We start from the raw sequence: 18,937 nt of genomic DNA on the forward strand, positions 1-18,937 counted from the left end.
ATTGCATTGGGCAAACCTGCTGCAAAAGACCTTCTCAAAGCGTTGAAAAAAAAAGGATGTCACTTTGAGGACTAAGGTGCACCTGACCCAAGCCAAGGTATTTTCAATCATCTCATGTTCATGCCAAAACTGGTCAATGAATAAGGAAGACCAAAGAAGATCTGATGCCTTTGAATCATGGTATTAGCAAAGAATATTGAATATACCATGGACTGCCAAAAGAACAAAAAAGTCTGTCTTGGAAGAAGTACAGCCAAGGGAGCTCCTTGGAAGCGCAGATGGCAAGACTTCGTCTCACGTACTTTGGACATGTTATCAGGAGGGACCAGTCCTTGGAGAAGGACATCATGCTTGGTAATGTAGAGGATCAGCGAAAAAGGGGAAGACCCTCGACGAGATGGACTGACACAGTGGCTTCTACAATGGGCTCAAACACAGCAACAATTGTGAGGATGGCACAGAACCAGGCAGTGTTTTGTTCTATTGTACATAGCAGTGCTATGAGTTGGAACTAACTTGATAGCACCTAATAACAGTGGTGGCACAGTGGTTAAGCAGTCAGCTGCTAACTGAAAGGTCAGCAGTTCCAATAGATAAAAAAAAAAAAATTTTTTTTTTTTTTTTCTGTGAGAGAAAGATGTGGCAGTATGCTTCTGTAAATATTTCAGCCTTGGAAATCCTATGGGACAATTCTACTCTGTCCTATAAGGTTGCTATGAGTCGGAATCAACTCCACAGCAATAAGTTAGAGGTTTTATTGGAAGTGTTTATTCTCCTGAAAGGATCCCTGATGGTGCAGTGGTTAAAGCGTTCAGCTGCTAACTAAAAGGTCAGTGGTTTAAACCTACCAGCCACTCTGCAGGAGAAAGATGTGGCAGTTTGCTGCCATAAAGATTTACAGCCTTGGGAACCCTATGCGGCAGTTCTACTCTGTCCATAGGGTTGCTATGAGTTGCAATCAACTCAATGGCAGTAGGTTATTGTCCTTAAATCTTATCCTAATTTGGTAGTGTAGAAAAAGATTTTGAATCTCCACGTTCCCTCTCCAACTTCTTATACACAGGTCATCATTTTTAGTTCATCTATTGTTTATTCATAAGACCAAGAACATGCATGCTTTTTGTCACTTGTGGGCCTTCCTACATGTTGTTTCCTAAATGTAAATGTCCTTCTCTACCTCTCCCCCTCTCCTTCACCCAGCTAGTTCCTATTTGTCTTTCAGATTTCGACTAACACATCATGCCCCAAGGAGCTTTCCAAGACTCCTAACGACAGGTTAGGTGCTCTTCCAACACTCGATGTTCAACCCTGTGTGATGTTTAAGATTGTGTGTCAACTTGGCTGAGCCATAATTTTCAGTCGTTTTGTAGTCATATGATGTTGTGATCACACCATGGTGAGATTTAATACAATGTGATCACCTCCATGATGGAATCCGCTGTGAGTAGCCAATCAGCTGAAAGGGAGTTTCCTTGGGCATGTGGCCTGCATGAAATATAAGTGGACATTATGGTAAGGCTTGTGGGTTTTTGCTCATTTTGGATCCTGCAGCTGGCTCCTGTTTGTCTGACCTCCAGCTCTTGGGACTTGAGCTAGCACCTCACCTGAGGTCTTGCCTGTCGATCTTGGGATTTGTCAATCTTTGCAGCCTGTGAGCAAGAGTCCTGCTGTCCGACCTGCTGATCTTGGGTTTGCCAACCCCTGTGGCTACGTAAATCAGGAGAAGCCTCTATCCTGACCCATGGACTTGGAACGTTCCAGCCTCTACAATGGCGTGAGCCATTTCCTTGACAAAAATCTCTCTCTATATATATACTGATACGCTTTACTGGTTTTGCTTCTCTAGAGAAGCTAGCCTAAGACACCCTGTCATAGAACTGAGTTGAACCTAGTGTTCTCTTATCTGTCTCCTCCAAAACTATAAACTTCTTGAGGGAAAGGGCAAAATTTGGTTCACTACTATATCTTCAGCACTTAGCACAATGCCTGGATTATAATATACAGTCAATATTTGCTGCAAAATTATTTGAATAGTCAAATAAATATTATTTCCCACCCTCTACTCATTAAATCATACATGATTATAGGAAGGAGAATCAGAATGGATGCAAAATTTTAGATAATGAAAATAGTTTTAAAACACTTAATTTTATATTTCAAATGAGAATTTGCATTAGCGAAAAGTTTCAAATCTTCTGGCACTGAGAAAATTTTATCAGAATAAACATCACAACCTTATCATGTTATTAAGATTATTAAAATAATAATTTCAGAAATAACTGCTGCATTTATACAACAATTTATTAAGAGTTCACTTCATTCCAAGTGAATGAACAGATTCTAAGGATTTAATAGTGACTATATCAGACACAATCCCTGACCTAAATTTTATGAAGGCAGAGTGAACCAACGCCAATAATATTTTTAAAATGGTAACATATGACCAAAAAACAAACACGTTAAAATGGGAATCTCATTCCATAAAGCCCACTGAATTGTTAATTTTTGTTAACATTTTAGAGGAAAAGTGAAGCCTTTAAAATCATTCATTAGTAACTTAATTGAGTAACCGTTTATATAAGAAATCATTTCCCATGCCTTTTGGGGAAATTCTGGGTATGAACCTACATATTGTGCATAGAAAGACAGTCCCAGATAAGAAGAAAAACAGATACAGACAGTCTCCATGGCATCACAAACAGCTGTGGTCATGAAAGAGACCTATTCTTGGCAAATGGTAAGTGAAAAAAAAAAAAACAAAAACAGAAAAGAGATAAGACATAAGAAAAATTAGAAGAGAAACAACAAATATGATAAGCAAGGGAAAACACAGAGAGGGGAAATGAAAAACCAAATGACAGGATAAAAACATTACTTAGTAGCAGCCTTCACATTTATTGCATTTTGAATTCAAGGTAAGAATTTGTAGCACAATTAGAATTTCTTTTCAGAATCTTCTATTTAATCGAGAAGCCCAAAAATTAATCAGCTCACACATAAAAAAAAAAAAAAAATAGCACACTATAAAACCAAATCAAAAACCAAACTCATTGCCGTTGAGTTGATTCCGACTCATAGTGACCCTACAGGACAGAGTAGAACTGCCTCATAGAGTTTCCAAGGAGCGTCTGGTGGATAATGAACTGCTGACTTTTTGGTTAGCAGCTGTAGTTCGTAACCACTACGCCACCAAGGTTTCCTAGTACACTATACGTTTAGCATAACTCAAAAAAAACACTTGTAATTTTTTATGTTAGTAGGTTATATTTTCTATGAATTTCATTTCAGGATAATAAAGGGGATATTAAAGAATAATTGTTATAAAAGGGAGAACTGGGTCATTTGGGCTTGAAAAGCACTGCTACAGCATCTATAACTAACAGTATAGTTACTGGGTAACAGGGCATATGCATTTTCACTTCACTAGATAAACAAATCCTTAGTGTTGTAGTATAACAATTTAAAATTACACTAGCATTACATGACAGTTTCAGTAATTCTACATCATTGTAAATACTTAGTTGTTGTTGTTAGTTGCCATCAAGTCGATTCCAACTCATGGTGAGCCCATGTGTACAGTGTAGAACTTTTCCATAGAAGTTTTTTTTGGTTGCTGTTGTTGTTATTGAGAATATACACAGCAGAACACACACCAATTCAACAATTTCTGAATGTACAATTCTGTGACACTGATTACATTTTTCAAGTTGTGCAACTATTCTCATCCTCCTTTTCTGAATTGTTCCTTCCCTATTTACATAAACTCATCACCCCCTAAATTTCCCATCTAATCCTTCAAGTTGCCGTTGTCAATTTGATCCCACACAGACAGTTCTTAAAAGAACACAAACCTGAAGGCAGGCATTCTTTACTACTTAAGCTAACTGTTTAAAGAAGCCTTTGGGTGATATTTTCGGTTTAAGGTTTAAAGATTATTTCAGGGCAATAGTTTCAGGGGTTCATCTAGGCTCTATGGCTCCAGAAAGTCTGGAGTTCATGAGCATTTGAAATTCTGTTCTGCATTTTTCCCCTTTTGATCAGGATCTTTTATAGAATCTTTGATCCAAATGTTCAGTAATGGTAGCTAGCTGGGCTCCTACTCCTGACGAACCTTCTTCCTCTGTTGCTTCCTCTGAGACCAACTGTGCTTTGGATGGCCACTCACAAGCTTTTAAGGCCCCAGCCACTACACAACAAACTAGGAGGTAGAACAGAAGCACTAAACACGATATTGTTGTTGCTGTTAGGTGCCATCGAGTCAGTTTCAACTCATAGCAACCCTATGTACCACAGAACGTAAAACTGCCTGGTCCTGTGCCATGCTCACAATTTTTGTTATGCTTAAGCCCGCTGTTGCAATCACTGTGTCAACCTATCTCATTGAGGGTCTTCCTCTTTTCTGCCAACCATGTACTTGTACTTGCTTCTAAGGAGCATTCTGGTCGTACTTCTTCCAAGACAGATTTGTTTGTTCTTTTGGCAGTCCAATATATACTCGATATTCTTCACCAACGCCACAATTCAAAGGCGTCAATTCTTCAGTCTTCCTTATTCATTGTCCAGCTTTCTCATGCATAGGATGTGATTGAATGTATCATGGTTCGGTCAGGTGCACCTTAGTCTTCACGGTGACATACTTGCTTTTCAACACTTTAAAGGAGTCCTTTGCAGGAGATTTGCCCAATGAAACGCATCTTTTGATTTCTAGACTACTGCTTCCATGGGTGTTGATTGTGAATCTAAGTAAAATGACAACCTTGACAGCTTTAATCTTTTCTCCATTTATCATGATGTTGCTTATTGGTCCAGTTATGAGGATTTTCATTTTTTTTATGTTCAGGTGTAATTCATACTGAAGGTTGTGGTCTTTGATCTTCATCAGTAAGTGCTTCAAGTCCTCTTCACTTTCAGTAAGTGAGGTTCTGTTATCTGCATAATGCAGGTTGTTAATGAGTCTTACTCCAATCCTGAGGCTCCGTTCTGCTTCATATACTCGAGCTTCTTGGATTATTTGCTCAGCATACAGATTGAACAGGTATGGTGAAAGGCTACAACCTTGACGCACACCTTGTCTGACTTTAAACCATGCAGTATCCCCTTATTCTGTTCAAACAACTGTCTCTTGATCTAGGTACAGGTTCCCCATGAGCATAATTAAGTGTTCTGAATTCTCATGTTTCACAATGCTATCCATAATTTGTTATGATCCACACAGTCAAATGCCTTTGCATAGTCAATAAAACACAGGTAAACATCTTTCTGGTATTCTCTGCTTTCAGCCAGGATCCATCTGACATCAGCAATGATATCCCTGGTTCCATGTCCTCTTCTGAATCCAGCCTGCATTTCTGGCAGTTCCCTGTCGATATACTGCTGCAGCTGCTTTTGAATGATCTTCAGCAAAATTTTACTTGTGTCTGATATTAGTGATATTGTTTGATAATTTCCACTTTCGGTTGGATTGCCTTTCTTGGGAATAGGCATAAATATGGGTCTCTTCCAGTCAGTCAGGTAGCTGTCTTCCAAATTTCTTAGCATAGACAAATGAGCACTTCCAGTGCTACATCCGTTTGTTGAAACATCTCAGTTGGAACTCCATCAATTCCCAGAGACTTCTTTTTCACCAATTCCTTCAGTGCAGCTTGGACTTCTTCCTTCAGTACCATTGGTTCCTGCTCATATGGGTACCTCCTGAAATGGCTGAACACTGACCAATTCTTTTTGGTATAGTGACTCTGTGTATTTCTTCCATCTTTTGGTGCTTCCTGCATCATTTAATATTTTCCCCAAATTTATTAGGCCAAATTAGTTGGGATGTCCCATGAAACCATGACCCTAAACCTCCAAACCAAGAAACCAAATCCCATGAGGTGTTTGGTTGTATATAACCAGCCTTAGCAGCTGTTTTTTGTGTTGTTGTTGTAAGTATATCTATCGCACAACATCTGCCAATTCAACTTTTTACAGGTGTACAACTTATTGACATCAATTACATTAACTGGCTGTGCAACCCTTACCCTTAATCAATGTGATTTTTCCATAACTTCATGGAGTTTTCAAAGCTGTGACCTTTCAGATGCAGATCTCCAGGCCTGCCTTCTGAGGTGCCTCTGGGTGGGTTCAAACCCCCAATCTTTTAGCTAGTAGATGAGCGCTTAACCATTTTCACCAACCAGGGACTCCAAATACTTGGTACTATCAGATCACTTGGTTTTTACCAATCTGGTGAGTATAAAAGTATATCCTATTGTGGTTTTAATTAGTATTTCCCTGATTATCAATAAGAATGGGCATCATTTTTGTTTGTTGTTGTTGTTAGGTGCCATCGAGTCGGCTCAGACTCATAGCGACCCCATGCACAACAGAACGAAACACTGCCCGGCCCTGAGCCATCCCCACAATTGTTGTTATGCTTGAGCTCATTGTTGCAGCCACTATGTCAATCCACCCCATTGAGGGTCTTCCTCTTTTCCACTGACCCTGTACTCTGCCAAGCATGATGTCCTTCTCCAGGGACTCATCCCTTCTGACAACATGTCCAAAGTATGTAAGATGCAGTCTCGCCATCTTTGCTTCTAATGAGCATTCTGGTTGTACTTCTTCCAAGACAGATTTGTTTGTTCTTTCGGTATATTCAATATTCTTCACCAACACCACAATTTAAAGGCATCAATTCTTCTTTGGTCTTCTTGTTCATTGTCCAGCTTTCATATGCATATGAAGCGACTGGAAATACCATGGCTTGGGTCAGGCACACCTTAGTCTTCAAGGTGACATTTTTGGTCTTCAGCACTTTAAAGAGGTCCTTTGCAGCAGATTCACCCAATGCAATGTGTCTTCTGATTTCTTGACTGCTGCTTCCATGGCTGTTGATTGTGGATCCAAGTAAAATGAAATCTTTGACAACTTCAATCTTTTCGCTGTTTATCGTGATGTTGCTTATTGGTCCAGTTGTGAGGATTTTTGTTTTCATGTTAAGGTGCAATCCATACTGAAGGCTGTGGTCTTTGATCTTAATTAGTAAGTGCTTCAAGTCCTCTCTACTTTCAGCACGCAAGGTTGTGTCATCTGTATAACGCAGGTTGTTAATGAGTCTTCCTCTAATCCTGAGGCTGCGTCCTGCTTCACATAGTCCAGCTTCTTGGATTATTTGCTCAGCATACAGATTAAATAGGTATGGTGAAAGAATACAACCCTGACGCACACCTTTCCTGACTTTAAACCAAGCAGTATCCCCTTGTTCTGTCCGAACAACTGCCTCTTGATCTATGTAAAGGTTCTTCATGAGCACAATTCAGTGTTCTGGAATTCCCATTCTTTGCGATGTTATCCATAATTTGTTATGATCCACATGGTCAAATGCCTTTGCATAGTCAATAAAACACAGGTAAACATCCTTCTGGTATTCTCTGCTTTCAGCCAGGATCCATCTGACATCAGCAATGATATCCATGGTTCCACATCCTCTTCTGAAACCGGCCTGAATCTCTGGCAGTTCCCTGTCGATATACTGCTGCAGCCATTTTTGAATGATCTTCAGCAAAATTTTGCTTGCTTTTGATATTAATGATAAATTGTTCTATAATTTCCACATTTGGTTGGATCACCTTTCTTGGGAATAGGCATAAATATGGATCTCTTCCAATCAGTTGGCCAGGAAGCTGTCTTCCATATTTCTTGGCATAGATGAGTGAGCACCTCCAGTGCTGCATCTGTTTGTTGAAACATCTCAATTGATATTCCATCAATTCCTGGAGCCTTTTTTTTTTTTTGCCAGTGCCTTCAGAGTAGCTTGAACTTCTTCCTTCAGTACCATTGGTTCCTGATCATATGCTACATCTTGAAATGGTTGAACATTGACTAATTCTTTTTGGTATCATGACTCTGTATTCCTTCCAGCTTCTTTTGATGCTTCCTGCGTCATTTAATATTTTACTCATAGAATCCTTCACTATTACAACTCGAGGCTTGAATTTTTTCCTCAGTTCTTTCAGCTTGAGAAACACTGAGCATGTTCTTCCCTTTTGGTTTTCCATCTCCAGCTCTTTGCACATGTCATCAGAATACTTTGTCTTCTCGAGACGCCCTTTGAAATCTTCTGTTCAGTTCTTTTACTTCATCAATTCTTCCTTTTGCTTTAGCTGCTCGACGTTCGAGAGCAAGTTTCAGAGTCTCCTCTGATATTTTTTGTTTAGTAGCCATTAATGTTTCTACTTTTTTAAAAATTCCTTTAGACTATTTTGCTATTAGACAAAAATTACCTAATTTTAATAATTCTTTTTGAGGAGGCATAGATTAAAATGAACACTATGCCAGCAACATCCAGGAACCAAAACCACAAATAAATTCAGGTTTACTAACACTATTTAATATAATTTAATATTTTAATATAACAATTTTATTTTAATATTTTAACAAAACAATATTATTTAATATAATATAAAGTGGTATGACAAGTTTACCAGAAGGCAGGTCATTAAAAAAAAAAAAAAAGTTTTCTTCTTTAATTGGAATTTACTTACAGAGTAAAAAAGGAAGAAAAGAGCCTGTAACCAAACCTCAGTTATTTACTGCTCTGCAAGTAAGTTTTCAAATGCCTTTCTGCAATGCAACAGGTTTCTTTTTTACATATGGCCTTTCTAGTCTTAGGTCTATAGTTCCACCAAGATGATTTGTTAGGCCACAATCTTGTAAAGGGATTGGACAATTTACTATACAAATAAGGTATGTAAAACCCTGAAGAAATTGGACAGTTTATTATGCAAAACATCTTTGGAAATAAGGATCTTTCTTTTGTTATGCTAAAGAGGTCATTCAGTGTAGGGTAGGTCCTAATCCCATCTGAGTGTTTTATAAAAAGGAAAAACAGACACAGAGACACACACCATGTGAAGACTGAGGCAGATGAATCCACAAGTCCAGGAACAGCAAGGACTGCCAGCAGCTACCAGAAGCTGAAAGAGACAAAGAAGGAACCTTCCACAGAGCCAATGCTCTGAACTTGAACTTCTTCCCTCCAGATCTGTGAGGAAAGAAATTTTTGCTCTTTAAAGCTACCCACTTATGGTATTTTTTGTTACGACAGGACTAGGTAACTAAGACACCTTCCCCAATTCCTATTCCTGTTTCTAACACCTCTACTCCTCACCAGTGACCTGAACCTGAAGATCCTGTTCCCATTTATAAAACTACAACAAGGCATTATAAGATTTTGATCCTGAATGCATTTTCCAATAAAAGTAATGTTATAAGTAGTTCTCAGGTATTACAGTAGTAGAGTACACCATAACTCAGCTACCTATAGGTTCAATAGGTTTTGGTAGGGTAAACAGGTAACCTAGGTATCATTTTATATCAATGTTTCCTGAGGGAAAAGGCATTCAATGGTTCAAACGACTGACTTAAAAAAGACTTCCATTTTCCTGAAGATATCTCTCAGCAAGCACACTATGTGTAACAAAGATTAGTAATCAATAGCTGTTAATTAAATGACATGTGGGGGGAGGGGACGATAAATGTACCTGTTGCTAGTTCACCCACTACCACTGCCGTAGAGCATATTTTAAATATAATTTAACAATGCAAAGAGAACAACAAAGTAAAAGAATTTTTTAAAGTAGCATTTACTAGCCCTGTGCATTATAACTGATTTTAGCTCAGGCCACCCACAATTTACCTTTCCATCACACTGAGGTACGAGATTAAAACTGGAGCCATTATTCCCTGTCCTTGAGTATAAAGACTGCGACCCAGCTGGAGCTGAACTCAAAAGGACACATCAACTGGGCCCTGAGGTATAAAGAGAATAGCTAGGACAAGCTTGGAAAACATCTTTTAAGGAAATTTTCATATAGACAAATCATAAACAGCACAAAAGATTCACTATTTTCCACTCTTCTCTTTTTCTGTTAGCATTTAATAAATAGTAAGATTTGTTGGACCAATGAAGACCCTCCTGACTGTCGTTACTAAAACCTGTACCAATGATTATTAAGAAAGACAATTCAAAATGTAGAATCACAGTAATTTGGCAGTTTTTAGCGAACCTGTGAAAAGGTGAACCTTTCAATGATCTTACCCATTTGTAATGTTAATATATACTGACGATACCGTAGTTTTCCTTGGACTCGGAAAGACATGGCTCTGGCAGCAGGCTTGTCCATTTTCCTGCTTTTGCCTCTTGGAATATATGCTGAATAAAGCCTTTCTTTTTTGCTTTACTACAACTTTGTGGTGACTTTACCCTAGGACAACACTAACAAACTCAAGAGAAACGAGGAAAGCTAACTTTCAATGAGAACTGATTATGCACCAAAAGGCTTACATACTTCAATTTATCCTTTTACAAGGTATCAGTTGAACTGTCCCCCCAAAAGATATGTTAAATCCTAAGCCCTGGTACTAGTAAATGTGTCCTTGTTTGACAGTTGCGTCTTTGAAGATTTTATCAGTTAACATAAGGTCATAAAGGAGCAGAGTGGGTCCTAACCCCATCTGGATGATGTCCTTAAAAAAGAGGAAAAGATACACATAGAGACAGACAGGGAGTGGGTAGCCATGTGAAGATGCATCTACAAGCTAAGGGAAGCCAAGAAACACCTGGGCCTACCAGAAACTAAGAGAGACAAGAAGGGATCTTCCCCTAGGGCCTTTACAGGGAACACAAACTTGCCAGCACCTTGAATTCAACTACAAGCCTCCAGAACTGTGAGACAATATATTTCTGTTGTTTAAAGCTACCTGCTTTGTGGTACTTTGTTATGGCAGCCCTAGGAAACTAAAAACCCATTGCCATCCAGTTGATTCTGACTCATAGCAACCCTATAAGAAGAGTAGAACTGCCCGATAGGGTTTCCAAAGAGGTAATCTTCACAGAATTAGACTGCTACATCTTTCTCCCTCAGAGTGGCTGGTGGGTTCAAACTGTGGACCTTTTGGTTAACAGCTGAGCGCTTTAAACACTGTGCCACCAGGGCTCCTTTTACAGAGATTAGGTAATTTATATTGATAGATGGTTTATGGGATTAATTTTTATTAGGCTAAAAATGAGACTGCACTAACTAGAGAAAGATGTTTAATTCTAAAACCAAATAAATCAGAATAAGTCATCTAAAGGACAAACTAGAAATAAAAAAGTATCCATACTTTAACCCAAGAGTTTGGATGAAGTATACACCACTGAAATATATGTAAGGGTCAAGTCTTTTGCTCTCACAGGCAACTCCTCTTAAGAATTTATAAGATTCTTTAACATGTTTCTTGAGATTTGGTTGATATTCTGATTATAGGACAGAACTGAGAATGACCTGGGACATTAGCAAGGAAAGAAGTTTATGGATTCTGAGAATCTGGGCAACCTGTGGGCTGTTCCTTGGCAATGCCAGCTCTAGTAGCAAATCAAGATATATCTGAACCCCCTTTACAATAGCTTCATCTCTATACCAAACCCAGTGCCGTTGAGTCCATTACAACTCATAGCAACCCTATAGGAAACAGTAGAACTGCCCCATAGGGTTTCCGAGGCTGTAAATCTTTACGGAAGCAGACTGCCACATCTTTCTCCCACAGAGTGACCGGTGGGTTCAAACCGCCAATCTTTCAGTTAGCAGCCACGTGCTTTAACCACAGCACCACCAGGGCTCTTTTATCTCTACAGCTACCTAGAAAATGGGTTCTGGTACTAATAGCAATTTGCCCAGGACATATAAGAGTAATGGTGGAGTCCAGAGGATAGCCACAAGTCTGACTGAATTCAAAGTCCAACTTCTTTCCCACTTAACAATCTGAAACCAAAGACTATTTTCTTAAAAATATTTGTTTTCCCACTTAAATCTCTTATTTTGAATCCAGAATTACCAAATTTGTGTTAAATATTATAGCTGCAGAATAAGTACAGTTCAGTACGTTCTATAAGAACACACTTTAAAAATTACATTAACAGATTCTTAAAAATAATTTACTTTGACTAAAAATTATATATTATTTGATTAGAGTTTAAATAGTAAAAAGCTGTTCTTACCAATAACAACAACAACCACTATTTACTGCACATTTATTTTCAGGCTCTGAGCTAAGCCCTTCACATAGCATTATCAGGTTTATTTTCAGTCCTTTACTCTCTATTACTAGCATAATTTTGCTTTAATATTATTCAAGAGAAAAATAAACCACGCTAAAAATAGAAAACAAACAGCCAATTAAATCTAATTTGCTTAGAGTAGGAATTTAAAATTGATAATCTTTATATTTTTAAAGAAATAACTCCACTGATCTACTTAGTAGGGAGGGTACTGACAAAGCAGAAAGCAAACTTTTCAATCATAAACCACCAATTCTTTGCTGATAGAAAGGAGTTACAGCAACCACAGGTGCCTAAAGGCACTACTTCCAACCATCTAGTCTTCACTCCTTGGTGGAAGCGGGCAGAGAGGAAGTGGAGAAGTTTTCAGTTACCTCCATGGCTTGGGTTACCACACCAACCCACCTTCCCTCACCATAACACACACACACACATGCAACTGATGACAAAACCAGTATCTTTCCTCAAACTGTTTCCTCTCTTTTGCCACCTTTATAAAGAAACCACAAAAAGAAAAAGGAATAGAGAAAAATGAATAGATTCTCAGAGAATTGTGGGGTACCATGAAGCATACAAACATATGCATAATGGAAATCCAAGGAGGAGAGGAGAGAAAGAAAAGGGGGAAAAATATATAAAAAAAAAAAAAAATTTTTTTTTTTTTTTTTATATATTAGAAGAAATAATGGCTGGATATTTCCAAACTTTGATGAAAAAGATTAATCTACACATTCAAGAAGCTCAACAAACCCAGGTAGGATAAACTCAACAGAGATCCACATCTTTATCAAAAGATAAAGAAATATCTTGAAAGCAGCAAAATTAAAATGATTCCTCAGATGCAAAAGATGCTTGATAACATTAACTGTCAACTTCTCATCACAAACCATGGCAACCAGTAGGCACCATGATGACACAGTGGTGAAAGAAAGACTGTTAACCAGGAATTCTATATCCAGCAAAACTATCATTCCCAAAAATGAAGGAGAAATCAAGACATTTTGAGATATAAAAACTGAGAGAATACATCTAGCAGACCTGCTCTACAAGAAATACTAAAGGGAGAACTTCAGGCTACAATGAAAGGACTCTAGACAGTAACTCAAATCCACATGTAGAAATAAAGAGCACCAGTAAAAGTAACTACATACGTAAATATAAAAGACAGTATGAATGTATTTTTGTTTGTAACTCTTTTCTTCTATTATATAAAAAGACAACCATATAAAACAATAATTATAAAACTGTGTTAATGGGCTTAAAGATGTATGAATTTACTCAATGTGCAATAATATCCATGCTAAACTTGTGTCAAAATTCCTATCACAACAGAACTAAGTAGTTAGACAATTCAGAAAATACTATTAAATCTAGAAACTCTGCCCACTTACTAAAGTTCTATTAGGCAATCTCTCAATAAAAACATGATAAGCTATTCCTGAAGGCTGTGAATGATATTAAGAGTTAAGCTTTTTTTATCACTTTTCAAATTTACATAAAGACACAAACAACCATGGACTCCTCAGGATACAAAAGCCTTTGTTTTAAAATGGACATCTACAATTGGGTTTGCATTTGCTAGTAATATAGAGCAGCTATTCACCCCATTAAGTCCTGGAAACCAAACCAGTTGCCATCGAGTCTATTCCGACACATATGGAAAGTGCGCCTGAAAAGTGCTATTCTAAATTATCCCACCCACCCACTGCCATCAAGTCGATTCTGACTCATAGCGACCCTACAGGACAGAGTAGAACTGCCCCATAGAGTTTCCAAGGAAGCGCCTGGTGGACTTGAACTGCCGACCTTTTGGTTAGCAGCCGTAGCACTTAACCACTATGCCAATAGTACTGTTAATATGTAAGAACTTTAAGACTTAAAAATCACTTATCAAATGCTTATTACAAACATCACTTCATAATTAATGGAAAACCCCCAATTTGAACTTTCCAAAGATAAATTTATATTATAAAAAGAACTTAGAATCATGGAATGTTAGATTTTTGTTGTTATTCTATTCATTCAAATGTTTAACAAATGTTTATGGGGCACTATTACACTCCAGGGCAGTGAGTTTAGTGAGATTACATCTCAACTGATATCCCATCGAAACGTTTCAACAAACGGATGCAGCGCTGGAAGTGCTCACTTGTCTATGCTAAGAAATTTGGAAGAGAGCTACCTGGCCAACTGACTGGAAGAGACCCATATTTATATGCTTATTCCCAAAAAAGGTAATTCAACCAAATGCGGAAATTATCAAACAATATCATTAATATTTCACACACAAACGATATTTTGCTGAAGATCATTCAAAAGTGGCTACAGCAGTATATCGACAGGACACTGCCAGAAATTCAGACAGGATTCAGAAGAGGATGTGGAACCAGGGATATCATTGCTGATACCAGGTGGATGTTTATCTATGTTTTATTGATTATGCAAAGGCATTTGACTGTGTGGATCATAACAAATTATGGATAACATTGAGAAGAATGGGAATTTCGGAGCACTTAATTGTGCTCATGAGGAACCTGTACATAGATCAAGAGGCAGTTGTTTGGACAGAACAAGGAGATACTGAGTGGTTTAAAGTCAAGAAAGGTGTGCCTCAGGTTTGTATCCTTTCACCATACCTATTCAATCTGTATGTTGAGCAAATAATCCAGGAAGCTACACGATATGAAGAATGGGGTATCATGATTGGAGGAAGTCTCATTAACAACCTGCATTATGCAGATGACACAACCTTCCTTGCTGAAAGTGAAGAGAACTTGAAGCGCTTAATAATGAAGATCAAAGACCACAGCCTACAGTATGAATTACACCTCAACATAAAGAAAACAAACATCCTCACAACTGGACCAATAAGGAACATCATGATAAATGGTGAAAAGATTGAAGTTGTCAAGAATTTCATTTTCCTTGGATCCACAATCAACAGCCATAGAAGCGGCAGTCAAGAAATCAAAAGACACATTGCATTGGGCAAATGTGCTGCAAAGGACCTCTTTAAAGTGTTGAAAAGCAAAGATGTCACCTTGAAGACTAAGATGCCCCTGACCCAAGCCATGGTATTTTCAATTGCATCATATGCATGCGAAAGCGGGACAGCAAATAAGGAAGACCAAAGAAGAATTGATGCCTTTGAATTGTGGTGTTGACAAAGAATACTGAATATACCATGGACTGCCAAAAGAATGAACAAATCTGCCTTGGAAGAAATACAACCAGAATGTTCCTTAGAAGCAAGGGTGGCAAGACTGCATCTTACATTCTTTGGACATGTTGTCAGAAGGGATCAATCCCTGGAGAAGGACATCATGCTTGGTAAAGTACAGGGTCGGGGGAAAAGAGAAAGACCCTCAACGAGATAGATTGACACAGTGGCTGCAACAATGGGCTCAAGCATAACAATGATTGTAAGGATGGTGCAGGACTGGGTAGTGTTCCGTTCTGTGGCACCTAACAACAACAACAACATTGCTATGTGCTAGGCACTATCCTAGCAACTAGGGATAAAAAGACAAGGCCCCTGTTAAGGATTGAATTGTGTCCCCCAAAAATGTGCATCAACCTCACTAGGCCATGATTCCCAGTATTGTATGGTTGTTCTCCATTTTGTGATCTGATGTAATTATCCCATGTGTTGTAAATCCTAACCTCTATGATGTTAATGAGGCAGGCTTAGAGGCAGTTGTGTTAATGAGGCAGGACACAGTCTAAGGATTAGGTTGTATCCTGAGTCAATCTGTTTTGAGATACAAAAAAGTGAGCAGAGAGACAGAGGGACCTCATTACCACCAAGCAAGAAGAGCCAGAAGTGGAGCATGTCCTTTGGACCGAAGGTTCCTGTGCTAAAAACCTCCTAGAGCAGGGGAAGATTGATGACAAGGACCTTCCCCCAGAGCTGATAGAGAGAGAAAGCCTTCCCCTGGAGTTGGTGCCCTAAATTTGAACTTCTAGACTCCTAAACTGCGAGAGAATAATTTATGTTTTTAAAGCCACCCATTTGAGGTATTTTTGTTATAGCAGCATGTCATGGATTGCATTGTGTCTGCCAAAAATATGTGTCAACTTGGTTAGGCCATGATTCCCAGTATTGTGTGGTTGTCCTCCATTTTGTGATTGTAATTTTATGTTAAAGAGGATTAAGGTGGGGTTGTAACACCCTTACTAAGGTCATATCCCTGATCCAATGTAAAGGGAGTTTCCCTGGAGTGTGGCCTGCACCACCTTTTATCTTACAAGAGATAAATGGAAAGAGAAGGAAGCAGAGAGTGGGGACCTCATACCACCAAGAAAGAAGCGCTGGGAGCAAAGCACATCCTTTGGACCTAGGGTTCCTGTGCAGAGAAGCTCCTAGTGCAGGGGAATATTGAGGAGAAGGACCTTCCTTCAGAGCCAACAGATAAAGCTTTCCCCTGGAGCTGACGCCCTGAATTTGGACTTCTAGACTGTGAGATAATAAATTTCTCTTTGTTAAAGCCATTCACTTGTGGTATTTCTGTTACAGCAGCACTAGACAACTAAGACAACGATGAAGACACCCAAAAACCAAACCCACTGCCATCAAGTTGATTCCGACTTATAGCGACCCTATAGGACAGAGTAGAACTGCCCCATAGGGTTTTCAAGGAGCGCCTGGTGGATTCGAAGACACAGCACTACATAACTAAGACAGCCCCTATTCCCCAAAGTGTGCACAGTCCAATAAGGAACTCCGATTCTGTAATCAAAGAATTTATGACCAGTTTTTTTATTTTATATTTCTGTTATTACACAGGTAAGGAAACTGGTACTCATAGCTGGCAGTGACTAAGGTAGAAAGACACCCAGGTCTATCAATTTCTTGCCTGATGTGTTCTTTGCACCACACTTATGACAAAGAGTGATGAAGGAGAACTTCCACGTGAGTGAAGCAGAAGCATGTAACCGTGGGCAATGTACGTTATAGTTATCCAATTAGAGACAGAAATCCCTAATGGTAATTGAAAAAAACAAAAAAACAAACCTGTTGCTGTTGAGTAGACTCTGACTCATAGTGACCCTATAGGGCAGAGTAGAACTGCCCCATAGAGTTTCAAAGGAGTGCCTGGTAGATCTGAACTGCTGACCTTTTAGTTAGCAGCCATGGCTCTTAACCACTACACGATGGGGGTTCCCAATGGTTATAGACAATATTAAATATTTAACAATTTAGATACAGAAATTTCTAATGGATGTGCTATCATAGTAATAATAAGCTACCTTTATTAAAGAACTAGGAGGAGTTCCTGGGTAACATAAATGGTTGAGCACTCAACTACTAGTCAAAAGGTCAGTGGTGGGCAGAAGTCGGAGGCGGGGCCAAGATGGCGGACTAGGTAGACGCTACCTCGGATCCCTCTTGCAACAAAGACTTGGAAAAACAAGTGAATCGATCACATACATAACAATCTACGAACCCTGAACAACAAACACAGATTTAGAGTCAGAGAACGAACAAATATGGGGAAGCAGCGATTGTTTTCAGAGCCTGGAGCAAGCGTACCAGTCAGGTAACCTTCGGCACCCGATTTGGGGCAGAGCCCAGGGGAGCAGATGGCACAAACAAGGGGCCCAGCCCTAGCCCCCGAACTCACTCCGGGAGGGGGCACAGCCGGTTCACGTGGGCGGCGTGGGGACGCACCCGGCGGGAGAAGTCCCCGGGTGGCAGTGACTGATCTTGGAGCGGGGAGAGCAGCGTCCCAGCCGGGGAACCGTCTCGCCGGGATTTTGGCTGGGCGCAGGCACGGCATAAGCACGGAGAGCTGCTCCACCCCGCTGAACTGACCCTCGGAGGGGGCCCAGCCGGTTCGCGCCGGCAGCGTGGCGACGTAGCCAGTGGGAGAAGTCCCTGGGAGGCAGTGACTGGTCTTGGAGTGGGGAGAGCAGCGTCCCAGCCGGGGAACCGTCCCGCCGGGATTTTGGCTGGGCGCAGGCACGGCATAAGCACGGAAAGCTGCTCCCCCCTCGAACTAACCCCGGGAGGGGGCCCAGCCGGTTCGCGCGGCGGCGTGGTGACGCAGCCGGTGGTAGAAGTCCCCGGGAGGCAGCGACTGGTCTTGGAGCGCGGAGAGCAGCGTCCCAGACGGGACACGCGGTCACGGCACAAGCACGGGGAGCTGCTCCACTCACCTGAACTAACCCCGGGAGGGGGCCCAGCCGGTTCACAGAGGCGGCACGGCGACGCGGCTGGCGGGACGAGAAGTCCCCAGGAGACAGCGACTGATTGTGGAGTCGAGAGTGCACCGTCCCAGGAGGGGAACCTTAACGTTGGGCGTGGGGCTGGCAGAGAAGCATCTGACCGTGACTCCAGCGGGCCAGACCCCCCGGGGGCAATCTCCACACAGCCAGCACCCATAGGCGACGCGCCCCGCGGGAATCTCAGATATAATACTCATTCCAAGCAAGACAAGCAACTCTGGCTATATTCTGAGGTGCTACTCTCCTATCTCTCTGATCCCTCCCCACCCTCCCCAGGTGGCTTCATTCACATCCGAATAGCCTGAGCCAGAGGGAGAACTCTGATAGGGATCTGACTGCATTTTTTTTTAGGGGATTTTCTGGAAAAACTAGTTTCCCAGGGATGGCTCGGAGACATCAGTCCATATCAAACCACATAAAGAAGCAGACCATGACAGCTTCTCCAACCCCCCAAACAAAAGAATCAAAATCCTTCCCAAATGAAGATACAATCCTGGAATTATCAGATACAGAATATAAAAAACTAATTTACGGAATGCTTCAAGACATCACAAACGAAATAAGGAAAACTGCAGAAAAAGCCAAGGAACACACCGATAAAACTGTTGAAGAACTCAAAAAGATTATTCA

The 18,937-nt window shown here is 40.2% G+C and overlaps 1 protein-coding gene across 17 annotated transcripts in view; it reads right to left on the reverse strand.

The window, feature by feature from the left end:
• Window positions 1-18,937, reverse strand: part of CDK19 (cyclin dependent kinase 19) — a 192,368-nt gene that overhangs the window by 118,322 nt on the left and 55,109 nt on the right. The window contains exons 7-8 of one of the 17 annotated variants that reach the window (XM_064289791.1): window positions 9,677-9,789; window positions 8,886-9,022 (exon numbers count right to left, since the gene is read on the reverse strand). The exons of the other annotated variants lie outside the window; for them this stretch is intronic. Coding sequence (XP_064145861.1) covers window positions 8,886-8,888 — 3 coding nt within the window. The 5' untranslated portion in view covers window positions 8,889-9,022; window positions 9,677-9,789. The remainder of the gene's footprint in view (window positions 1-8,885; window positions 9,023-9,676; window positions 9,790-18,937) is intronic. 17 annotated transcript variants of the gene reach the window in all.

The sequence above is a fragment of the Loxodonta africana genome, chromosome 1, assembly GCF_030014295.1.
Source record: "Loxodonta africana isolate mLoxAfr1 chromosome 1, mLoxAfr1.hap2, whole genome shotgun sequence".
NCBI classification, from domain to species: domain Eukaryota; kingdom Metazoa; phylum Chordata; class Mammalia; order Proboscidea; family Elephantidae; genus Loxodonta; species Loxodonta africana.